Consider the following 25905-nt stretch of genomic DNA (forward strand, 5'->3'; position numbering starts at 1 on the left):
CATCGGTACTGTTACCGGCCTCGGTGGTGCTGGCGCAGGATCTGATCCATCTGCTGAGAGATTCCGTGCGGCGGCCCAGATCTCTTGAGGTAGGGATTTTTGTGGCGTACCTGTCCTACCAGATATGGTTGGACAGGAATACCGGTATATTTGAGGGTAGGAGGGCGCCTCCGAGGATGGTGGTAGATCGGGCGATGGCGCTTGCGAGGGAGGTTATTGGGGCGACTTCGGTAGTCACCTCTGGGCAGGTCAGGGACATCTGGGGTGCTCATCACGCTGTTTCAGCGCCATGGTTTGCCTTTGTTTCTTGGGCACCCCCACTCCCTGGCTATCTCAAGGTGAATTTTGATGGTAGCAGGTCGGCAGATGGTTTGTATGGAGGGGTTGGATTTGTCATCAGGGACCATCGTGGTAGGCTGATCGCAGCAGGTGGACGGCGCACGCCTGGATTTACAGTGGTGGGTGCAGAGTTGCAGGCGGCTTGGGAGGGTATTTCCTATGCGAGGCAGATATCCGGGGCCGAGCGGGTGTACCTCGAGGGTGATTCAGCGGTGGTGATTGATTTGATTCGGGGTGTGGATCGGTTTGGGGATGGCCATCCCCTCATCCGAGAGTCCCGTAGGGTGGCTCAGATGATGGTTGACTTCCATGCAGCACATGTGTTTAGGGAGGCGAACCGGGCAGCAGACTGGGTCGCCTCCTTTGTCGCTCGGCACTCAGGTGTCTTTTTGTGGACGTCTGATGCAGACGTCCCTTCACAGTTGTATTTTTTGCTTTCCCGTGATTTGGAGGGCTGTACTCACGTCCGATCTATATGATATGAGTAGCCGTTTTTACCAAAAAAAAAAAAAAAAAAAAAAGTAATTTCTTGGGTGCAGATACGGGGTATTTGCGGAATTGCCATTGAGCCGTTGGCGGGAATGAGGCTCTGTTTTAAATCTTTGATATAGGGCCCGTGGGCCAAGTCTGGGCCAGCGGCTTCCATTGCACCACGGACGACGGCTTCCATTGCACCATGGACGAGAGCTGATGCTCCTCAGTATTTAGTCTCAATGGTTGAGACATTGAATCGAAGTTTCACATGCCTCTTTCCTACTAGCCTTCTAAGATCCTAATTAATGTTTATGTGTAGTTAAATCACCTGCCACCATTTAATTCATTGATCAATGGCGAATGATCGAAATGATCGAACAGATGCTGTGCCCTTCATTTTCCGTTGTTCTGTTGATTAGTGAGAATCACCTGAATCTCAATAGTGATTCGACCGGATAGAAACACAAATGGTGTGGATCCAAATCCCATAATTACAAGAGTTAATCATTTTTTCTTTGCTTCGCAGTCTTCGATATTGATATTGATTTTTACATGAACCCTTCATTTTTTTTTTGGCGGGCGCGCGGGGGGGGGGGGGGGGTGGGGGGGCACGGTGGGCCTTAAGTTGGAATATGAAATGATCACGGCATGCATCGCTTGTGGTTGGCAAGCCTGGCCCAAGAACTTTCGAAAAGCATCCCCAAAGAACCTAAATGATGCCATCCGGCAACGAGTTTACTTAGTCAGTTGACCAGACTGGCTCTAAATTCAATCTCTGGCTCAATGTCAAAAACACTAATTAGAATTATTAGTCCAGTCCACGAGAGACGGGACTGGAACCGGGCCCATTCTCGACAGGTATAAAAGTGGTGGTTTGATCGTTGAACCAAAAGGTCAAAATTAACAAGCCCTATTTATCATGGCGAGAAAAATACAAGGGCAATAAAACATAAAATATGCCTTTTAAAAGAACTTCGCATGAATATTTTGGATCTATACTGTATCAAACTCATGAAAATATTCATCCGCAGGCACCCCCTTCAAAATTTCATCCTAAGGCGAGGGAAGATTATCCTCTTGCCGCTTCTGCCAAGTGCTTTCCGTAGGATAACCTCGCGAAACATGTTAACAACACAAGCAGTGCCAGATGCCAATGTGAACGAAATAAGCTCTTCGTCTTAACCTCACATATGTGTCTTTTGTCTATCATCCACATCTTCACACGTTCAATCTGTCACCAATAAAGAATTGTTAGTCTATGTGTGAAGCAAATAAGGCCACTATTTTTCTGTGGTGGGTGCACCTACACTATCTTGATTCAGCTTCTTCCTCAACGCTGGGTTGTAGCCCCTCCATTTCAAGGACATTATTATATGCCTCAACGGGATAGTTGTATGTCACCATAAACACCTTTCTTGAGCCGTTCCAACAATTCATTCTCGATACTCTGGAAAAAAAAATCAAGAAATATTAACAGCGATGCAGCAAACATGATGGCAAACTGAGTTACAGGAGGCTGTAAGGGGAAACCTTATCCAGAACTTCAGCCTTTTCAGCCTTTTCCTCACTCCTAGCCTCTCTTTTCTTCTCTTTTCTAGGCACTGTCATTATCTTCTCCCAACAAACAAAAAGAAACTACCAACAATGTTAGTATTTAAGGGGAAAAAGAAGTTGCACCAGAAGAGTAACACTGCATAATCACATTGTACAAACAATTAAAACTAAATAATAAGAATTCTGGTGATTGTCACAACTGACAAACTTAGCTACATACCAATATACCACCTACAGCACTACTACTATAAAATAATAAAGATGACCTGACAAATCTTTTCAGCAGCATATTTTATGTCATGGATTCACAGTGATCTGTGATGAGAAAAAAAGTGCTGCTGGCAAGAAATAAAGGTAGACATCAAACCAGAGTTTTTCTGGCAATAATATGGAGATGATGTAGGCCTCAGATCGCGATTGCTTAAAATTTTCCCTCAACCAAGAGTTTCAGGATCTGTCATCCAGGGTTCCTTCGAATAAGTTGGGTTGACAAAGCTTTTATCTCAAGTTCATATAATGTGATCACATATTCTTTCGAGCAAGTTTGACATGCAGGAATCTTGTGTTGAAATTCATGGGGAAAAGAAAGAGATTTTATGTAAGGTGGAAAAGTGGAAGCTTATGATGGACTAAACATTGTTATTATTGATCACGAGCTTCCCATCTTGAAATTTTTGCTGATTACTCAAAATTTCACATGTTCCTCCAGACGTTTGATATGAAATAGGAAATCTGTGTTTGTTGAATTTTATATCCAATGGCACAAGATGGCATAGCAGGTTGCAGGTTAAAAGCCTCAAAATGCTAAGTAAGTTATGTGATGGATTAGGCCAGTTACATTGGACTCATGTATCATGCTTCTAGGATACGTATTTTCCTCATAACCGAGGGGCCTGAAGTCGAGCGCAGTTGGAAGTGGGTACTTCTAACTGTTTGTTTTTATGTAACAAGCCCGAACACTAAAATATAAGTTTCCCATCCACCCAAAAAGGCAAAAGTTTTTTTTTTTGTTGTTTGAGAAAGAGAGGGGGGAGTGGATAAGCAAAAATTTAATGCTACTTTAATGCTCTCCCACTCGCTCCGTCCTTTGAAATGAACCATTTAAGTGAATAATATACTGACCATTACTGTATATAATCTAACGATGTATGTGGGAAAAATTGCGCATCCTATGCACCAATTTCGTGCAAAAGAAACAGCTGAAGTGGCAATAACTTGACTTCAGTACAGTGAAACAAACATCTGATTAGAACCCAAGTTCAGACATGTCAGACACTTACAAGCAAACAAATGTGCCCCTAGAGTATCTCAGCATCATTTCGGACATGGCATTCATGCCTTTTGTGAGCACAACTTTTCTGTAAAGTGTTTGAAATCACCATGAGTTTTCAAATGAAAGGTATTTCAACTACAAAATGGGAAGCACAAACTCATGTTTAAAGAAGTGCATCGTACTGATTCAGAATGATATCATGACCAGATAGTTCACGCCCAAGGCATCCACTTCAAGAAGAGAGTATGGGTCATCTTTTCGTTCAAATGCATGAAATTGAATTGATTATGATAAAACATGGTCAAGGAAGGTGCAATGCAAGAAGTTCAAGATGAAGACCGCTTAATCAGGTATTTGTTGAAGACTGAAGACAGGAGAACAAAGATTTGGGTTGAATATTGATAGATGAGGAGAAAAGAATGAAGGGGTATTTGAAGGGCACTAATTTGAGAACAGTATATGAATTCTGAAAATGCCTAAATTATCACAAAAGAAGCCAGAAATCTGATACTCGAACTATAGATTGAATATTAGCACTACTTAGAGATCAAAGTGGTTTAAAAGATATGTCTATGCATGACTCCAGGAAAAAATGGAAAGACGGTAATGAGAAAGAACATATAGTTGAGCATGCTGATGAGCAAGGAGTTGCGAAAGATAAAGAACACTTCATCAAAATCAAAACTGGGAAGCAAACAATCTGTGGAGATCGGAAAGTAGGGCAATTTTCTATACCATGGAAGCATATCATAGGATCATAAACTTTTTCTCTTAGAGATATTGCCTGGAATAAACTTCAACAGAGACCAATATAGTTGGGCCATTCTTCATATCTTGGTCTAGAAGGGAAGACAATCTTGTAATGCAAGTACATATACATAGAACATGGTGCTAACAAGTTTATGTTAAGATCCCATATCCAAACCCTATATTGAAAAAGAAATCGATGAAGAAATGAAGAATGGTCTATGTCAAAAAACCGTATGTACAATACACTGCTCACAGATGCACATATAAGGTAAAATATTCTGCAATGATAAGACAACACATATATAAATCAGCATATGAACTAAAGTATCCATAATTAATTTAGATCCAAGACAAGACAAGTACATCAGTATAAGCCCAATCAAACTTTGTAGCAACGCTCAAGTAAACCCCACCAATGTAATTGGAAATAGGAGTGGCACCGGACTTATTCACATAAAGAAGCGGACTTGGGGATCCCAGGTACTTGGAGTCCCAGGCACGACTCCCAGGTATGTCTCGCCGTTCATGAAGAAGAGCAAGATCTCGTTGGTGCATGGTTTCAGGTCCCGCAGTGCATTCCAGCAGTCAACTAGCCCCCCGTTGGAGGTGATCCGGGCCTCGAAAGGGCTAATGGCGGGTTCCACGGAGGAGAGCTCGCGGGCATTGGCAAGCCCAACGAAGCTATGCTCGTGCAGTGGAGATCGGCAGGTGTTCTTTTGGGATATCTCAACTGGCTGCCTCATTAGAAAATTCCGTAGTCATGATAGCAAGGTTAGGTTTCTACTTTTTCTTCTTATTTTGTGAATTATACTATTTTTTCTTTCCAGAACTCGACTTAAGATATGTGAGAGATAAATGCATCATCCTGATTGATCTCATTTCACATATATTCTCCTTCAACATGGCATGGCACAAGATTACTTATATTCGATTAGTGCACACACAAACAGCTAAAATGGTTTTGCGTTATTATAACAGATGTCTAGGATATTAGAAATCTGGTCCACAAATGTTAGATATCCTATACTAGGTTTTCTATATTCATGGTCTCTAGAAGTTCTTGCACTTAGATCTAGTTAAGAGCTATTTAATCTAAGTTTCATAAAATCATTTTCCAATATGAGTTATTATATAATCACAGCATATACAGAATTATAAAAGACAGAAAATATGAAGTTAAAGGAGAAAGAATTAAATTTAACAAGGGGTATATTTAAATGGCGCTGAATTTATGACATCACCAACAAAAAGGCAACAATAAAACTATATATAACCTTGGAATCGATCAAAAATATGGCAAAGAGTAAAGAAGGTGGCACAGAACATACTAAGATTCGTACAAAATGTATGCTAGCAATTGGAGGAGAAGAGGATTGAAATTTAGTTTGTTTTCCTTTTTTTATTCAAGTAAGCAATAGCTTACCCAAGAATGCCACTAATTTATGAAAAACTAGTTAAAGTACACTGTAGAACATGGTTATCTAAATTAAATGCTTCATGGTAACCTCCATTCTGGGTCAAAATATCTTGATTTGTAGTCACAATGTAAACCTAAAGCCTGCCAAAAATGTTATTGTCAAATTTTAAATTTGGTCACCCACGACTGAACTAAAATCAACAATAGAATAATAATATTAAAGCATAAAGAATTCAAGTTTAGGAAACCGTCACAATATTGAGTTGTGAAAGCAAAATCAGATTTATCACTTCACTGGAAAAATGGAAGCAAGTTCCAATAGTGACATAGGCAAAGCAGCAAATTAAATAATTCGGAGATATAAAAAGTTCTACAAAAAATAGAAACAACGATAAAATCCCCAAGGAAAATTAACACAACTAGACAACCATGCTATGTTCCATAAAAATATCAAGTGTTTTAAGCAATATCAATTGAGCTAAGTAAGATGCATGCAATAGATCTCGCCAATCAAGTGCTAAGTTTTCGTGCATATACATCAGACAATTCAAACTAACTCTGAGAATCTACAAGAAGCTCTCCGTTGTTTTAAAAATAGAAAGCATCCTCAATAGCCTTGGACTGTGTTCAGGTTCAGCTTGATCCAATTACTTGAACTCTCCAGGAAGAAAAGTTCAAAGTGTAACGGTCTATCTACCACCACATTGTTCCACCGAGGCAAAAGCATACGCACTTGGAGCCATTCCTTCCAAAAACTGCACTATGCAACACATCCCTAAGTCATTATTTATATAAACTGACCATCTAGTTAATAACTGGACTCACTTGGCCTTGTTTCATTTAGACAAGAATCAGCTAAATCTGACACATTAAGATATATAAAAGTTAATTGAGCCGAAGCCAACTTCAATTTAGCAAATAATAAACACTTCTTTTCTCTTAACTTTCTACTCTATGCTTTTGTTATTCTCTCTGACATCTGCAGGGTAAGACCCTTCAGCATCATTTTATTATGTCAATGAAATAGATGGCTTACCACAATTTCTCCAATAGAAATTAACAAATAATGAAATTCAAGGTCTATGGACACTTGAATAAAATGAAAACTCATCCCTGATATCAAGCACACCAGTCCTACCAATAAATTCCACAATTGCTAACAATTTACTTCGGTTTTTTTTTTTTTTTAATATGAGTGAATTTGAATAGAGAAGTAGGAAAAATTTGTACCTTTTTCTTTAAAAGGAGCAAGAAGTCATTTTCTAAAACTTGTTCTCGGAACTCATCAAGAACTGCCAACGGCACGTTACGAAACCCATTGGTCTCAACTAAGGAAGCCATTTAAACTGGTAAAAAACGTTGACCGTGTTTTCTAATATGTTATGATGGAAGACTAGATTTTTCAATAAAGAAGGCTTTTCTTAATAAGGGAATGTGAATATTGCTGATTCTCAAGTTAATTATAATACGACCATGTTATCTTTCAGATAGATTTTTCTATTGTTGATATGTTAAAGAAAATTTTGAGTATTTCATGATTAGGGTGAGTTGATCATTGGTTAAATATGATCTAATTTTTTAAGAAACCAAATAAGTCATGTGTTAATTGTTCCCTCTTTATGATTTATAAATTTAAACTAAATTTAAATCTTTGTGGCATATTGAATCATGGTATCAATACTTTGCCTTATCGGACTTGCTCTTGTGAATTGTGCCCAATCATTTTTGAAATAGACCATTGGTGTTTAATGACCGTCATTACATGTTCATTTTGTGAATCACATTTCCAGCCATATAAAGATTTGATACTAATAAGGTTGGTCATTATCTTTCGTGGATCAGCACTCTACTAGAATAATTGTATTAGATCCATTGTATTGGATCAATTTTATTTCAAGTTCTATCCCAAATACAATTGATTTAGTCGATCTTGTTGTGAATTGATCCCAATCCGATCTAGAGTGAACTTGCATCATTCTTAGATTTTAGCTAGACACTTATCTAGTGCTAATCTTGCTAGTTTATATGAAATTTTTCATAATTGATCCAAAGTTATCTATCGCATTGATTTTGATCGAGGAGAATGAGATCTTAGATTTATGTTAATGGGTCGAGCATCTCTAAATTGAAAGGCCTAGGTTCTTCAAATTTCGAGGACGAAGTTTTCTTATGGAGGGGAGAATGTAAGACTGGATCCGAAATGGTGTAGATCAAAGATGGCCAATTTACCGTCCGGATATCGAGGCAGTACAGGTCGTCCACCTAGAGATCAACTTGGATCTGAGCAAAAAGAAAGCCAGGACTTTAAACTAAGATCCATAGGTCCAGCTTAGAGAGAGAATCTCGGTCCAATTCTTGCTTTGATCATGATCACAGGCCCGGTTTGAGTGCGGCCCGACCATTAGGAGAAAGGTCTACATCTACTCGATTAAAGAAAGTCAAGGGCTAGTTTTGTTTTTCCTTTTAGCCTAAAACGGGGATGAACATAGTCCAAAATGAATGAACTCGGCCCACAATGGATGGATAGGGCCCAAAATGAATGAACACATTTCAAAATGGATGAATGGGGCCCAAAATAAATGGACTCGGCCCACAATGGATAAATAGGGCCCAAATAAATAGACACGACCCAAAATAAACACGGCCCACAATGGATGAACAGGGCCCAAAATAACTAGACTCAGCCCACAATAGATGAACAGGGCCCAAAATGAATGGACATGGCCCATAATAGATGAGCAGGGTCAAAAATGAATGAACTTGGCCCAAATAATCATGGCCTATAATAGATGAACAGGGCCTAAAATGAATAGACTCGTCCGACAATAGATACGACCTAACAGAATGAACAGGATCCGAACTCGGCCCACAATGGACACGGCCTAACATAATGAACAGGGTGCAAACTCGGCCCATAATGGACACGGCCCAACATGGTGAACAGGGGCCGAACTCAGCCCAAAATGGATACAACCCAATAGGATGAACAGGGCCTGAACATGGCCCACAATGGATACGTTCCAATAGGATAAACAGGGCCCGAGCTCGGCCCAAAATAGACATGGCCCAACACAATGAACAGGGCTTGAACTCGGCCCACAATGGATACGACCCAACATGGTGAACAGGGCCCAAACTCGACCTACGATGGACACGGCCCACAAGAGTTCTTTATCCTGATAAACTCAAAAAGGAGGAAAGGGAAAGAGAAAGAAGAGGGAAGAAGGAAGAGAGGAAAGGATCCGATGGCGGCCGAGCTGGGCGGCTGACGGCAGTAGTGGCCGACGGCTGCTGTGGCGACCGACAAGAAGAGGAAAACCGAGGGCGTCCTCGGTTTGGGGCCGGGACAGAAAAAGGAGGCTCGGATTATCTAGCAATAGAAGAACAAGGAGAAGGGGAGTTCACTGGTGAGTTGCTGGAGGGGATGGTTCTCGGACAAGGGTAGCTAGTCCGACAGGCTAGCGGCGGCGGCGGCGCTTCCGACAAAAAAATGAGTAATGGAACAAGAGGGTTTTCAAGGCATGGCGCTCATTGGCCATCGAAGGGAGAAGAAGGGAGGAAAGGGAGGAGAACGCTCGACGGTGGATCAACCGTAGGGGGGCAGAATTTTATAGGAGGGTTTCCAAACTGGGTCGACTCATTCACTACCACAATTATCACAACGGTTGAGCAAGATCGGCGATTGTTCAGGCTGCCATGGGGCTGCCACGAAACCTACCCCCGTTACGCCCGAGGAAGGTGAAACAGAGGATCGTAATCGCAATCCTCTGTTCTGCTTCTTCTATCCAAATTGGACTGAAGTTGATTGGGCCTACCGACTTTAGTCCAATATGGCCCATTTTGGCCCTGGTCTTACATTCTCTCCTCCTTTCTTCATGATCCTCTATTGTGCTTCTTCTATCCAAATTGGATTAAAGTAGGTTGGGCCTGCCGACTTCAGTCCAATATGGCCCATTTTGGGACTGGTCTTATATTCTTCCCTCTTTAAAAAAATTGTCCTCAAAATTTAAAGAATCTAGACGATGCTTAGCCCATTGAGAAACATAAATCCAAGATCTTATTCTTCTCGATCAAAATCAGTGTGATAGATAACTTTGAATCAATTATCAAAAATTTCATATAAACTAGCAAGATTAGCACTAGATAAGTGTCTAACTAAAATCTAAGATTGATGCAGGTTCACTCTAGATCGGATTGGGATCAATTCACAACAAGATCGACTAAATTAATAATATTTGGGATAGAACTTGAAATAAAATTGATCCAATACAATGGATCTAATACAATTATTAGGGTAGCGTGCTGATCCATGAAAGATAATGACCAACCTTATTAGTATCAAATCTTTATATGGCTGGAAATATGATTCACAAAATGAACATGTAATGATGGTCATTAAACACCAATGGTCTATTTCAAAAATGATTGACCTCAGTTCACAAGAGCAAGTCCGATAAGGCAAAGTATTGATACCATGATTCAATATGCCACAAAGATTTAAATTTAACTTAAATTTATAAATCATAAAGAGAGAAAAATTAACACAAGACTTATTTGGTTTCTTAAAAATTTAGATCATATTTAACCAATGATCAAATCACCCTAATCATGACATACTCAAAATTTTCTTTAGCATATCAACAATAGAAAAATCTATCTAAAAGATAACATAGTCGTATCATGATTAACCTGAGAATCAACAGTATTCACAGTCCCTTATTAACAAAAGCCTTCTTTATTGAAAAATCTAATCTTTCATCACAACATATTACAAAACACAGTCAATTTTTTTTACCGGTTTAAATGGCTTCCTTAGTTGAAGCCGATGGGTTTCGTAACGTGCCATTGGCAGTTCTTGATGAGTTCCGAGAACAAGTGTTGGAAAATAACCTCTTGCTCCTTTCAAAGGAAAAGGTAGAATTTTTTCCTACTTCTCTATTCAAATTCACTCATATTCAAAAAAAAAAGAACAATCAGAAGTAAATTGTTAGCAATTGTGGAATTTATTAGTAGGATTGGTGTCCTTGACATCAAGGATGAGTTTTCATTTTATTCAGGTGTCTGTAGACCTTGATTTCATTATTTGTTAATTTCTATTGGAGAAACTGTGGTAAGCCACCTATGTCATTGAAATAATGAAATGATGCTAAAGGGTCTCACCTTGCAAATGTCAGGGAGAATAACAAAAGCATAGAGTAGAAAGTTAAGAGAAAAGAAGTGTTTATTATTTGCTAAATTAAAGTTGGCTTCAGCTTGATTAACTTTTATATATCTTAATGTGTTAGATTTAATTGATTCATGTCCAAAGGAAGCAAGGCCAAGTGGGTCCAACTATCAACTAAATGGTCAGTTTATATAAATAATGACTTAGTGATGTCTTGAATAGTGCAGTTTCTGGAGGGAATGGCTCCAAGTGCATATGCTTTTGCTTTGGTGGAACAATGTGGTGGTAGATAGACCCTTACATTTTGAACTTTTCTTGTTGGGGAGTTCAAGCAATTCGATAAAGCTGAACCAAAACACAGTCCAAGGCTGTTGAGGATGCTTTCTGTTTTTAAAACAACGGAGAGCTTCTTGTGGATTCTCAGAGTGAGTTTGAATTGTCTGATGTATATGCATGGAAACTTGGCGCTTGATTGGCGAGATCTATTGCATGCATCTTACTTAGCTCACTTGATATTACTTAAAATACTTGATATTTTTCTGGAACATAGCATGGTAGTCTAGTTGTATTAATTTTCCTTGAGGGTTTTATTATTGTTTCCATTTTCTGTAGAATTTTTTATGCCTCTGAATTATTTAATTTGTTGCTTTGCCTGCGTCACTATTAAAACTTGCTTACATTTTTCCACTAAAGTGATAAATCTGATTTTGTTTTCACAACTCAATATTCTAAATGTTTTCCTAAACTTGACTTCTTTATGCTTTAATATTATTATTCTATTGTTGACTTTAGTTCAGTCGTGGGCGGCCAAATTAAAAATTTGACAATAACATTTTTTGGCAAACTTTAGGTTTACATTGTGACCACAAATTAAAGTCTTTTGACCCAGAATGGAGGTACTGTGAAGCATTTAATTTAGATAACCATGCTCTACAATGTACTTTAACTATATTTTCATAAATCGGTGGCATTCTTGGGTAAGCTATAGCTTACTAGAATAATAAAAAAGAAAACAAACTAAATTTCAATCCTCTTGTCCTCCAATTGCTACTTGTGCACATTTTGTACGAATCTTAGTATGCTCTGTGCCACCTTCTTTACTCATTACCATATCTTTAATCGATTCTGAGGTTATATATAGTGTAAATGTTGCCTTTTTGTTGGTGATGCGATATTTTCAGCTCCATTTAAATATATCCCATATTAAATTTAATTCTTTCTCCTTTATCTTCATATTTCTTGTCTTTCATAATTTTGTATATGACGTGATTGTATAATAACTCATATTGGAAAATGATTATATGAAACTCAGATTAAATAGCTCTTAACTAGATCTAAGTGCAAGAACTTCTAGAGACCACGAATATAGAAAACCTAGTGTAGGATGTTTAATATTTGTGAACCAGATTTCTAATATCCTAGACATTTGTTATACTAACGCAAAACTATTTGAGCTATTTGTTTGTGCACTAATCGGATATACATAATCTTTTGCTATGCTATGTTGAAGGAGAATATATATGAAATAAGATCAATTAGGATGATGTATTTATTTCTCACATATGCTAAGTCGAGTTCTAGAAAGAAAAAATAGTATAATTCACAAAGTTAGAAGAAAAAGTAGAAATCTAACTTCGCTATCATGACCACGGAATTTCCTGATGATGCGTCCAATCGTGACATCCCAAAAGAACACCTGTCGATCTCCAATGCACGAGCATAGCTTCGCCTTATCCTGCATTAAGATATATAATACAAAGTTATCTATATTCTAATAGTTATGAAAGAAAAATTTACTAGCTCTCGATTAAATATAGAAAAGGTGATAATGGAAGAGGAACAGTATGATAGGATATAAATGTCAAAGGCTTCGCGGCTGTGGGATTTGCAGGACTTGATAAGGACTTGTGGTGGGTGGGGTTGTGGCGCACCGTCTCAAACTGAAACTAAAGCAAACAATCAAAAGGCTTAATGGACAAACTCATGAATTTTAGGATTTGAACAAATCTCAAGAAGGTGCACGGCTGGAGTTCTCACCACTGTGCAAGGACACCTTACCAGAGGCATGCCACAAGAAGTTAATGATGAGACTGGCTCCATTGAGTGTATGCGTTCGGACACCTGAAATTACATGCCTCAAATGGCAGTCAGTAAATTATGCATTACTCAACACCTGAAAGACTTAAACAAAGAAGATAGATGCATGTGTCAGAATTTATATTACAAGAATAAGAAAATCCCAGAAACTTCATAGTTGATTTATGTTGTCATGCATACCAAGACTGTGCCTTAAGCTAAATATTAGCATCTTCATAAGAAGGGCCCAGTACTTCAAGTTGTCTTATGTTGCCATGCATGCAAAGACTGCATGTTTTAAGCTAAAATATTAGCATTTTCATAAGAAGGTCATTGAATGATGGAGGACAGCTGTGTAAGAAATAAAGAAGCCTGGTATAGATTGCTAGGCATAAAAACGTGAATAACGTCTTTATATAAATTACATGCCTTACCACTACTAAATATCTAAACGTCAATTTCAAAATAATCAAAATGAAGTGAAGGAAGAAAAATTACCACGGAGGCATGTGCTCGGAATCTCGAAACCACAGATGCATCTACTAAATCCCAAAAGAAAATAAACCCATCCTCAGACCCACCAGCAACATGTGCATCAGTGTTGGTCAGGCAGCAATCCATCTTGTAAGACTATGAAAAAGAAATTCCCAGTAAACAGCAGTATCACACCACTGCGAAAGCAACGTAAACTTTAACAGCAGGGATCACGGGATAACATGACAACAAAATAAACTACAGAACGTGTCTGTCAAACCTTGCAGGTATGCCCCTTGTATTCTTGCAAAAGTTCCCCAGGGGACCTAACAATAGAAGCAAATCATAAATAAGCATGTATGAGATATATCTCAATTTTCTAGGAGATAGTGAAGGATATTATATGTCCAGCAGACGTAGGGTAGAGTCCAAGCAACTTGCTAAGACACAGTTATCATCGTTCCATAATGAGACACAGTTCACAGACTGCCCCAAGTTGTCAACAAGTTCTCTAGTACATGGAATTGAAAGAAACCTTTAGAACAACATCCAAAGTGAAATAAACTTTATACCGGATAAACAGCCTTCTTTTAAACAGAAATATATCTACTTGACTCCATGATCGAACCAAATCCGGGTTAACAGCAAGCCTGGTAGATGTTGTCCATGAGGAAAAGGGGGAAAAAAACTGACCTAAAGATTGGCATCTGATCGATCAAAAGGCGTCATCGCTGGCATGCGGACGCTGGCGTGGGCGGCCACGGTAGTTATCGAAGAGGCGGGACCCTTCCTCCCCCAACGGACGGCGATCCATGAGCTCAGGCTTGGTTCCAAGAAACCCCATCGCCATCGGAAACGCCGTCACCTGGATCCCTTTCAGCGGACTCCCTTCAGGAGACACGATCCCCGTAGGACTCGCCGCAGGAGAATTCATCGTCGTCCCTTCTGGGGGATACCCTCCCAGATGCATGATCTCCCCGGTAATCGGAGCCTCGATCGCCGAAGATATCCCTCTGGGCGCGACTCCGGGCTCCATTGGCGGCTGAATTCCGTCCAGATTGGACGGGGGAACCACCGCCGGAAACGTGGATCTCGATCCCGGATCGGCGCCTCCGGCAACATTGGGAAGAGCTCCGCGATCGGAGACGGCGCCGAAGCTGGCGTATCAGGCGGATCGGCGGACGGGTACCGAGGGAGATGGAGATCGGGCGGTCTTGGGGGAGGAACGGGTCTGCCAGAGGCCTTGTGGCGGTGGAGGGCGAGGACGACGTTCCAGACGTCGGCGATGGCGAAGTCGGCGATCCGGGGCTGGCGCTGGCGGGCGAGGGCGGATGTCGCGGTGGGGAACGACGGTGGGGAGGGAGGTAGGGCGGGAAGAGGGAGGCGTCGGAGGGCGACGTGGTCGCGGAGAGGGCGGACGTCGGCGGCGGCGGAGGGCGACGTGCTCGCGAGAAAGCGGAAGTCGGCGGCGGCGGAGGCGCAAAGAGGACAAAGTCGGTGGGGGCGAATAGGGTGTGGGAGGAGTTGAGACGGAGGAGGTCAAAACGAAGGTCGGACGCGGCGATGGCGTCGCCAAAGAACTGGTAACCGCGCGGCCGGAGGGCGGAGATGGTGGCGTCGAGCTCTCGATCGGAGATTCAGTCCCCCCGGCGGGGGAATAGCGAGAGGAGCAGGACGGCGAGGAGGAGCGGGTGGTTCGTGGTCGCCGTTGGTGAGGGAGAGTGGGAGGAGAGAGAGGAGAGGGGAGTTCTTGAGTTCTGGGAGAAACATGGATGCCGAGTTTATATGGGGTAATTTCTTGGGTGCAGATACGGGGTATTTGCGGAATTGCCATTGAGCCGTCGGCGGGAACGAGGCTCAGTTTTAAATCTTTGGAATGGGTCCGTGGCCCATGTCTAGGCCAGTGCCCAGCGGCTTCAATTGCACCAGGGACGAGAGCTGGTGCTCCTCAGTATTTAGTCTCATACGGTTGAGACATTGAATCGAAGTTTACATGCCTCTTTCCTACTAGCCTTCTAAGATCCTAATTAATGTTTATGTGTAGTTAAATCACCTGCCACCATTTACTCATCGATCAATGGCGAATGATCGAAATGATCCAACAGATGATGTGCCCTTCATTTTCCGTTGTTCTGTTGATTAGCGAGAATCACCTGAATCTCAATAGTGATTCGACCGGATAGAAACACAAATGGTGTGGATCCAACTCCTATAATTACAAGAGTTAATCATCTTTTCTTTGCTTCGTAGTCTTCAATATTGATATTGATTTTTACATGGAAGGGGAGCTTGAGTTGGAATGTGAAATGATCACGGTGTGCATCTCTTGTGGTTGGCAAGCCTGGCCCAAGAACTTTCAAAAGGCATCCCCAAAGAACCTAAATGATGACATCCAGCAACAAGCTTACTCAGTCAGTTGACCAGAAAATGTACATCGTAAACCTCTAAATTCAATCTCTGGCTCTATGTCAAAAACACTAATTAGAATTATCAGTCCAGTCCACGAGAGACTGGACTGGACCCGGGCCCATTCTCGACAGGTATAAAGGTGGTGGTTTGATCGTTGAACCAAAAGGTCAAAATTAACAAGCCCTATTTATCATGGCGAGAAAAATACAAGGGCAATAAAACATAAAATATGCCTTTTAAAAGAACTTCGCATGAATATTTTGGATCCATACTGTATCAACCTCATGAAAATATTCATCCGCAAGCACCCCCTTCAAAATTTCATCTCTAAGGCGAGGGAAGATTATCCTCTTGCCGCTTCTGCCAAGTGCTTTCCGTAGGATAACCTCGGGAAACATGTTAACAACACAAGCAGTGCCAGATGCCAATGTGAATGAAATAAGCACTTCATCTTAACCTCACATATGTGTCTTTTGTCTATCATCCACATCTTCATCACGTTCAACCTGTCACCAATAAAGAAATGTTAGTCTATGCGTGAAGCAAACAAGGCCACTATTTTTCTATGGTGGGTGCAAGTACACTATCTTGATTCAGCTTCAGCGTTTAAAATCGTGCAAACCAGAGGGATTTAAAAAAAAAAAAAAAACAGATTTATACACATTTAGGACTTCACGTAGCAAAAATCCAGTCACATAATCAGAAAACTAAGAGTGCTCAACATTTACTATTAAAAAAAATCCTGCCAAAGAACTTCAAGATCCTAATAGTTTTCAATGAAAACCTACTTCCCTTTCCTACTGGTGACAGCTGAGTTCAAATCCTGCACCGTGCGGAAATGAACAGTACCACTAAAAATAGCAGGTTAACATGAGTGCATCAAGACAAGTATAGGGAAAATGAACGAGATATTGAGTCCACAAGGCCATGTGGAAAGAAGGCAAGAAGGTTTTGGAAAGAAGGCTAGACCTTTAATAAACCAATTAGGAACTGTGAAAGAAGAATTCACAAACAGAAGAAAGATCGGAGGGAGGCAAGAGGGGTATGGTTAAAAAGAAGTCCAAAGAAATACCTGAGCAGTTTTATTTCATCATATTTTTTCAATTCTTCATTCATAGAGATCAGTAATTTAAGCAATTTCTAGAATATTGCTGTTTACTCATCGTACTTCCCTTTCAAGTGAATCCAAACAGAAACATACAGCCCTTTTAGGTTGATCTTGACTTAGATCCTTAATAAATCGGGTCTAGTTCAAAAATTTCTCTCTTGTTTATAAGGTATGATTTTCTAAATGATACAAATACAGGTAAGATGATAGGAATTCCATGTTACCTCAATAAGTACCCTCCCCTTTCTTTTCACCTTTGTTCCTGAATCAGACCCAGATCCTCTTCGCATTTTCTTTGCAACCTGCTGATCAGATGGATCCATCTCTTCCTCGTCCTCGTGCATGTCATCTGAGCGAGCAAAAGACATTACTTACACAAACATACAGATAAAGATGAACTAGATTGAGACGACGGCAATGTAGCAAGGTTAGTTGAGTGATAGAGTTATTCAACTTTTCATTTTTTAAACTTTTCCTGATGGCGATTTTAAGTTTTGGAAATCGGTAGGCCATTTAACTTAACGTCATTTATATTTTCACTTCCTTTTATTGATAATTTATTCTGAGCTCTCAGGCTCTTAGTAACCATGCCAACAATTGGCAGCATAACTTTGTATTTTGAATGTGAAGACGACCAGTTCTTGCAGCTTAGCAGTGGTGGAAATTCCCTAAACAGGAGTAGTAATGAAAATTGCGTTTCATAAATTTAATACTATATTATAAATAATCTGAATTTTCTTTACCATAACCATCTTCATTCAATGACTCGTCCTTTACAAATCCACCAAAGTCTTCAATGTCCTCTTCCTCTTCAAGTACATCATAGCCTTCAACATACTCCACTTCAGGTTCCTGGTAGCTCCAAAACATGCATACAAGTCATGGGTACTGAAAAGAATAAGTCGCAAAATAGAATAGACTATCCAAGACCATACTTCATCTTCTTCTTCAATGCTGGGCTGTAGCCCCTCCATTTCAAGGACATTATTATATGCCTCGACAGGATAGTTGTATATGTCACCATAAACACCTTTCTTTAGCCGTTCCAACAATTCATTCTCAATACTCTGGAAAGAAAATCAAGAAATGTTAACAGCTGATGCAGCAAACATGATGGCAAACTAAGTTACAGGAGGCTGTAGGGGGAAACCTTATCCAGAACTGCCGCCTTTTCAGCCTTTTCCTCCCTCCTAGCCTCTCTTTTCTTCTCTTTTCTAGGCACTGTCATTATCTTCTCCCTATAAATGAAAAGAAACTAGCAACAATTTTAAGTATTTAAGGGGAAAAAGAAGTTGCACCAGAAGAGTAACATTGCATAATCACATTGTACAAACAATTAAAACTAAATAATAAGAATTCTGGTGATTGTCACAACTGACAAACTTAAGCTACATACCAATATACCACCTACAGCACTACTACTATAAAATTATAAAGATGACCCGACAAATCTTTTCAGCAGCATATTTTATGTCATGGATTCACAGTGATCTGTGATGAGAAGAAAAATGCTGTTGGCAAGAAATAAAGGTAGACATCAAACCAGAGTTTTTCTGGCAATAATATGGAGATGATGTAGGCCTCAGATCGCAATTGCTTAAAATTTTCCCTCAACCAAGAGTTTCAGGATCTGTCATCCAGCGTTCCTTCGAATAAGATGGGTTGACAAAGGTTTTATCTCAAGTTCATATAATGTGATCATGTATTCTTTCGAGCAAGTTTGACATGAAGGAATCTTGTGTTGAAATTCATGGGGAAAAGAAAGAGATTTTATGTAAGGTGGAAAAGTGGAAGCTTATGATGGACTAAACATTGTTATTCCACATCACGAGTTTTCCATCTTGAAATTTTTGCTGATTACTCAAAATTTCACATGTTCCTCCAGACGTTTGATATGAAATAGGAGATCTGTGTTTGTTGAATTTTATATCCAATGGCACAATATGGCATAGCAGGTTGCAGGTTAAGAGCCTCAAAATGCTAAGTAGGTTGATGTTGATGAAGACAAGTAGTTATGTGATGGATTAGGCCAGTTGCATTGGACTCATGTATCATGCTTCTAGGATATGTATTTTCTTCAAAACCGAGGGGCCTGAAGTCAAGCTCAGTTGGAAGTGGGTACTTCCAACTCTCACTTCCAACTGTTTGTTTTAATGTAACCAAGCCCAAACTCTGGAATATAAGTTACCCATCCACCCAAAAAGGCAAAAGTTTTCTTTTTTTTGAGAGAGCGAGTGGATAAGCAAAAATTAATGCTACTTTAATGCTCTCCCACTCACTCCATCCTTAGAAATGAACCATTTAAGTGAATAATATACTGATCATTCCTGTAAATAATCTAATAATGCATGTGGGAAAAATGGCACTTCCTACGCACCAATTTCGTGCAAAAGAAACAGCTGAGTGGAAATAACTTGACTTCAGTACAGTGAAACAAACATCAGATTAGAACTCAAGTTCCGAACCCAAGTTCAGACATGTCTGACACTTACAAGCAAACAAATGTGCCCCTAGAGTATCTCAGCATCATTTCGGACATGGCATTCATACCTTTTGTGAGTACAGCTTTTCAGTAAAGTGCTTGAAATCACCATGAGTTTTCAAATGAAAGGTATTTCAACTACAAAATGGGAAGCACAAACTCCATGTTTAAAGAAGCGCATCGTACTGACTCAGAATGATATCATAACCAGATAGTTCATGCCCAAGGTATCAACTTTAAGAAGAAAGTATGAGTCATCTTTTCTTTCAAATGCATGAAATTGAATTGATTATGATAAAACATGGTCAAGGAAGGTGGAATGCAAGAAGTTCAAGATGAAGACTGCTTAATCAGGTATTTGTTGAAGAATGAAGACAGGAGAACAAAGATTTGGGTTGAATATTGATAGATGAGGAGAAAAGAATGAAAAGGTATTTGATGGGCTTGCTAGTACAAAAACTGGTAGACTAGAGAACAGTATATGAATTCTGAAAATGCCTAAATTATCACAAAAGAAGCCAGAAATCTGATACTCGAACTATAGATTGAATACTACCACTACTTTGAGATCAAAGTGGTGTAAAAGATATGTCTATGCATGACTCCAGGAAAAAATGGAAAGACAATAATGAGAAAGAACATGTAGTTTAGCATGCTGATGAGCAAGGAGTTACGAAAGATAAAGCATACTTCATCAAAATCAAAACTGGGAAGCAAACAAACAGTGGAGATCAGAAAGTATGGCAATTTTCTATACCATGGAAGCATGTCATAGGATCATAAACTTTTTCTCTTAGAGATATTGCCTGGAAATAACTTCAACAGAGACCAATATAGTTGGGCCATCCTTCATATCTTGGTTAAGAAGGGAAGACAACATTTTAATGCAAGCACATATACAAAGAACATGGTGCCAACAAGTTTACGTTAAGAACCCATATCCAAACCCTATATTGACAAAGATTTTGATGAAGAAATGAAGAATGGTCTATGTCAGACACCCGTATGTACAATACACTGCTCACAGATGCACATATAAGACTCGCAAGTGAAATCTATATTGATGAATATATTTATAAGATGCCCAAATTCATAGAATAAAATAGATTACAAATGGATAACACACTGAACATTAATTAACATTCTACAAGAAGGAAAAAAGAGCATAAATGATCATAGACAATATGGGTGAATAAGGATTTGCTGTACCGTTGTTCCATTATAAGAAAAGTTTATATCCATCTTCTTATAGGAAATCAATAATAAAGTTTCTGCTTAGAACGTGGAATAATCATTACAACAATTATGTGATAGTTCCAATGTTATAAATTCAATCCCCAACACATACCAAAGAAGCAAGGGAAAACAATTACATGAATAATATATCTCCACATGGTAAATTCTACCTAAACCTACTGAACTTGCAACTTTCAGAAGCTGAAGAGAGGATCTGTATCAGAAATTCATACCTCACTTTCAACTGGAGCTTCCTCATACGGATCCGATATTGAGTCATTTTGGTGAGACGTTGCTTGATTTTATGCACAAGTAACTTCGGCCAATATTCCTGCAAAAACAAAAACAGGTCATGTTACTGAGTAACTTCAAATATTAATCTAAAGCCTAAATATCTTATCAGAACTATTAGTGATTTAGTACAGCATACCAGGTGTTTGTCAATAGTTTCTAGTGCTTTCTCATAATTTCTGGGCAGTTTAACTTTTTCCCACAATTCATTTGGCTTATGAGCCCTTTCAATAGTTTTCATGTATAAGTAAAAAACCCCTGCACAAGGCACCAAGTCAGGATGTAATGGAACAATCATGTGTGGTAGTGCTAAATGAGAATCGTCATATTCACTCTGTAACCAATCAACAGTAGCACACAATAAAGCCACTTTTTAATCATAGTAAATAGTTCTTATCTAATTTATTCTGGCACTGGAATCTGAATTTTCTTCCAAATAAGGCTGCATCCTTTGACAATAAAAAGCTTTTAAATCTTCCCCAACAACTCCCATTTTTTGTGGGCCTCCCTTCCTCCTCCCTGACCCTTTCATGTATCTTAATTTTCTCTCCTTCCTAAGACCTCCTCTGGTTTTTATTGCAGGTGACAAAGCTTCTGATAAGGTTATATGGCTCTTAAAAGCCAAAAGTTACTCATAGTTGTTGTAATTTTCATTTTCCTAATTTCTGCAGAGTAATAGTTGACAAATATCAACAAAACCATGCATGTCTTGGCATGTTCAGGCAACCCATAAGAGGAAATCTATGGAGGCTCAAGCAAGCTAATAAAATGATTGAGAGCATCACATATAAATGATAAATGAGCTCACGGATCCCAACAACTGGGATGCAAACTGGAGAATAGAAACAAAAATGTGTACAGATCATGAAACAGATTTTGCTTAGATGTCCTGATATGCTAGTGCCAGACATATAGACATTTGCGTATCTTTCAAAATACGTTTAAGTTCATAAAGGACATCAGAAATATGCCTTTTCCAGTACAAAAATGTGAAATGGTTACAGCTTTCTAATTTTAAATACATATAAAAACTAAAGTAGGAAATTATATAATTTAATTATGATATTCTTTTCCAAGAAAAACATTAAATCATGGCAATAAGCTTGAGGACCAGTCATCTGGGATAAATGTGGGATATTAACTCTAGACTTGTCCAAGTTATTAACTATATCTAGGTCAGTTTGGATCAAGGTTTGGTTAGAGGTGTCATTAGCATTTCAAATCAATGGCTGGAGTTCACTTCATCGAGATTCTCATTAGCTTTCCTTTTACAATTTTAATTATAACTTAAGTTTATAAGTTTGAGGACAATCACAGAAAAATAGAATTCAATATTATTCTCCAATATGCAATTTGTTTTTGTGCTTTACTTCTTCCCAACTATTCTTCTATTTCTAGTATAATGTATCTTACCTTTGCTGCAGTTTCAAACTCATCGTAATGGAAATGATCCCCTCATAGGAGATTGTCTAATAAACCAAATACATCTAAAATATCTTTTGAAACATAAAATTTGACAATACTCCAAAGCATTGAGGAGTAAGCTCCCATATAGACCTTTTGCCCTCGAGTTTATTCCTATTCATTTTGATTTCCCATGAAAAGAGCATGACTCATTACCCTATCTCAAGAGAAAACCTCTACTAAAAAGCTTTATTTGCAGCCATGATGTTCTTAACCTTTGACCCACCAATTCTAAGCCAAACTCTAATGAATGGTTTCAAACTTTTTAAATGATTACACACTGCTACTTCATGCTAAAAACAAGAAATTGCTTAATCAGCCAATCTCTAAGGACATTTCACAATAAAACGCTCCGTTCGTTGATGTAATTTCCATCGGTAACAAAATCTCTATTTTTACTGCAATTAACTCTTTGAATTAAGTCGCATCAATAATGTGGCAATGCTTTTGCATTTCCCACAAGACTGACATTCTTCCTGCCTTCTAGCGGTGCTTTTTCAAAAGGATTTGACAGGTCTAAGGAGAGGAGGAATGAGGTGGTTCAAGTTGAAATTGATATAAACCAGTGTCAAAAAACAAGTCTTCGTAAAAATTCATAAATCTGAACTTGTTGAAGCGAAAGGTTATCAGCTCTTCCAGGTTTTTATATGATATGAACATCAAAATCTTTCTTGTGTGTGCACATGATTGAGTGGCAGCAAAACCAAGCTAGAGTCATTAGTGCAAGACAAAATATCCCGTAGAATTAAAAGAAGACATATTAACGAATAACAAAGACAGGATACAGTAAAGCGGAAATTAAAAGCCAGGGAAGTGGAGTTGGAGACCATCGTGATCGCGAATAGTGGCATAACGGCTGTTGGCAAGGGGACACGAGCTTCGATTGCAGATGCCTGTAACGTTGTATGGATTTCTACAGAAATTCCCAGTAGTGATTCTACACGACATCAAAGTGTTAAAGATCTGTGAAAAAACTAGGGAAAAAAAAAAGATTGACAACAGACTAACACTAATAGTTCCTCCATTGAAAAGAAGAAAAACAATTCGGAGAGAAAGGGGGAGGAGTAGAAGGAGATGGAGATGATTACTTGGCCATGAAGCTGCAGTGGTTGTGCCTGATTACTTGCCATATTACCTCGTCGTTTTGCATCTCTGGAGCTCGATTTCGATTTCTCTAGGGTTTAAACCCAAGTAGAGAGAACTAGAATCAAGAAATTGAGGTTTTAACAAGATTTCTAATCCTTTTTATTGGAATCCTCTCCTCGTTAGGGTTTCAGGTGGTAGGGGCTTTGGCGTCTGGTTTACAGAGGGGAAGCGGAGAAGCGGTGGTGCGGCGGCGAGCGAGTCCTTATTTCACCGAGAGCTGGAGAATCGCCTCGGACCGGCGTGAACCCGCCCTAAAAAAATACGGGGCGGCTCAAAATCTGCGGACCTGACGAAGTTCGGGTCAACCCGAATCCGGCACGGTTATAAGCTCGGGGGATTCGGGTTGGACTCCGGAGCCCTAACGGGTCAGTGTGTTTGAGTGGAATCCTAGAGAGATGGCATAAGTGCACGCTTTGGATATTCGGTTGCATGGAAAATTATTCACTTGATCACTTTGGAGGAGCAAAAACAAGGAGTTTGTGAGTAAATTTCATTTAATGCTTAGACTCCTTTCGAGTGTAGTATGCAATTCGCAAGCTTAGACATTTTTGATGAATATGTTTAGAGGCCTCTCTCACAAGATACTTTATCTTGTATTTAAGTTTAGTAACATCTCATCTAGATAATATCCAAGTGAAATTAAGAAAATCTCTTATTTGATATTTAGTACTATAATATTTAATTTTTATTTTGGTTTATATAAGTTTTTTCGAAAGCATGAATTGGATTATCTACATATTTATCTATCTACTTGTCTCATACTATATATACACTGTGGACATGGCCAATCGTTGAGTAGGGTTTTGACATGGACCCTCTCACCTGCATCTTGTGACAGGAAATTTAAGGGAAATCAAAAAACTCACCCTAAGTAAAACATGTGTATCATACAAAGATAAAAATAAGGAGGGTATTTTCCATCAAGAGAGAGAAAGGAAGGATGATATGACTCAGGGTAAAAAAATCAAACTAAATCTCAAACCCTCGTAATTTAAAAAATAGAATAAAACATTTACAAAAAGTCTTATGTAGAAAAAATCTTTTTTTATTTATAAAAAATTATAGAGCTCTCAGGTATTGGAGTTTTAAAGAGGGAAAAAATAAAGGACTCGTGACATACCAATACCCTCTCGTAAAAATTATCACTATTTCCAATTATCCTCTTTCTCTTTCTTCTATCTACCTGATCAGATTCATCCATTTTTATGCATGTGCAAAGAACATATGAAGACCTAGTATGTATAATGAGAACCATTGGCATGACTCTATTGAGGGACGATACTTTTTTGTCCTTGCTTTCCTTTTTTGTATATTAGAATTTTTTTTTTTTTTTTTGGTATAACGTCGGCCATAAGATCAAAAAGAATAAAAGAATACGAAGATGATGGAACCAAGGATAAGCTATCCCAAGTAAAACTCCTAGAGTGATAAGCTGCGAAAAATGCCACCCAGTCAGCCGCACCGTTAGCTTCTCTATAGGCATGAGTGGCCCGGTGGAAGGAGCACTCGCCCAAAAATCGGCTGATATCATGAATCAATCACAACCAGCCAGCATCACTGCCCGGATCCCAGATCCAATCAATCACTGTGGCCGAGTCCCTTTCAAGGATAATGCGATCCACCCCTAACACACGCCTCGCAAAAGAGATGCCCTCCCATGCTGCTCTGGCATCTGTCCCGATCACCATCTGCTCGAATATCCGACGCCCCTCGGCTGCCACCAATCTGGCCTCCTGATCTTTGATGACGAACCTTGCACCCCTGCTGCCCCAATCTCGCTAACACCGTTGTCGAAGTCCACCTTGAGAAAGCCAGAGATTGGGGGCTCTCGGGATATGGATATGGTCCTGGGCGCTACAAGAGTGGAATGAGAGCCTCAGATTCTCCAAGCCAACCCAAGGACGACGCAATAGCAATGCCAAGGACCTCCATCGTATGGGCAAGAGCTCGATCCAACACCAGCCTCGGATGCGCGCCTCTGTCCTCAAACACTAGGGCATTCCTGTCCAACCAACAGTGATAAGCCAAATAAACTGCCCTCGTCCCCTGCTCCACGCTATCTGGCCTCCGGGAGGAGACTCTCAGAAAAGCCAGAAAATCCTTTGTCGGCGTTCCCTCCGTGTCAGACCGGAGGAAGCTGCTGCGCACTCCCAAATCTAAACTGTACGTAGACATCCAAAAATAACGTAGAAGATGGACTCCTCCTCCTCCGAGCAGGTCCCACACTTCGGGAGAAATATCAACCCTA

At 39.6% G+C, this 25905-nt stretch overlaps 2 protein-coding genes and 1 long non-coding RNA gene across 4 annotated transcripts; all 3 read right to left on the reverse strand.

Annotated features, from left to right (window-relative positions):
• Positions 1 to 1597: 1597 nt before the first annotated feature.
• LOC148700305 (uncharacterized) lies at positions 1598 to 4841 on the reverse strand. The gene is made up of 3 exons (XR_015972709.2): positions 2344 to 4841; positions 2121 to 2260; positions 1598 to 2044 (listed from the first exon to the last, which is right to left on the reverse strand). It is a non-coding gene; the product is annotated as an uncharacterized LOC148700305 (long non-coding RNA).
• A 287-nt stretch (positions 4842 to 5128) lies between these two features.
• Positions 5129 to 15793, reverse strand: LOC103703185 (uncharacterized). Of its 2 annotated transcripts, none has more exons than XM_088709891.2 (5): positions 14215 to 15793; positions 13802 to 13847; positions 13546 to 13677; positions 13009 to 13092; positions 5129 to 12911 (listed from the first exon to the last, which is right to left on the reverse strand). In XM_088709891.2, exons 1-5 carry the CDS (start codon positions 14226 to 14228, stop codon positions 12768 to 12770), a joined length of 420 nt encoding a protein of 139 aa, XP_088566017.2. In that variant the 5' UTR covers positions 14229 to 15793; the 3' UTR covers positions 5129 to 12767. The 2 variants fall into 2 exon arrangements, with proteins under 2 accessions (XP_088566017.2, XP_088566016.2); XM_088709890.2 differs by having other exon boundaries at positions 5129 to 12917.
• Positions 15794 to 15937: 144 nt separating this feature from the next.
• LOC103703184 (MAK16 protein-like protein) lies at positions 15938 to 23955 on the reverse strand. The gene is made up of 9 exons (XM_008785954.6): positions 23600 to 23955; positions 23339 to 23448; positions 21187 to 21305; positions 20990 to 21087; positions 18189 to 18276; positions 17974 to 18105; positions 17782 to 17890; positions 17263 to 17387; positions 15938 to 16436 (listed from the first exon to the last, which is right to left on the reverse strand). The coding sequence occupies exons 1-9, from the start codon at positions 23659 to 23661 to the stop codon at positions 16389 to 16391; spliced, it is 891 nt and encodes a 296-aa protein (XP_008784176.1). The 5' UTR covers positions 23662 to 23955; the 3' UTR covers positions 15938 to 16388.
• Between the last annotated feature and the right edge of the window lie 1950 nt (positions 23956 to 25905).

The sequence above is a fragment of the Phoenix dactylifera genome, chromosome 13 (assembly GCF_051530095.1).
Source record: "Phoenix dactylifera cultivar Ajwa chromosome 13, Ajwa_hap1_PhDact_Kaust_v1.1, whole genome shotgun sequence".
NCBI lineage: Eukaryota > Viridiplantae > Streptophyta > Magnoliopsida > Arecales > Arecaceae > Phoenix > Phoenix dactylifera.

Bases quoted from the DNA above. Each gene is read 5' to 3' on its own strand.
- LOC103703184 (XM_008785954.6), bottom strand. From the start codon at position 23,661: ATGCAAAACGACGAGGTAATATGGCAAGTAATCAGGCACAACCACTGC. The intron at 18,277-20,989 runs GTATGAATTTCT...TTTCATTTATAG, and splicing joins AAGCTCCAGTTGAAAGTGAG to GGAGAAGATAATGACAGTGC. The intron at 17,388-17,781 runs GTAAAGAAAATT...TTGCTCGCTCAG, and splicing joins ATTGAATGAAGATGGTTATG to ATGACATGCACGAGGACGAG.
- LOC103703185 (XM_088709890.2), bottom strand. The intron at 13,678-13,801 runs GTTTGACAGACA...TCTTTTTCATAG, and splicing joins ACAAGGGGCATACCTGCAAG to TCTTACAAGATGGATTGCTG. The intron at 13,093-13,545 runs GTAATTTTTCTT...ATGTAATTTCAG, and splicing joins TCCGAGCACATGCCTCCGTG to GTGTCCGAACGCATACACTC.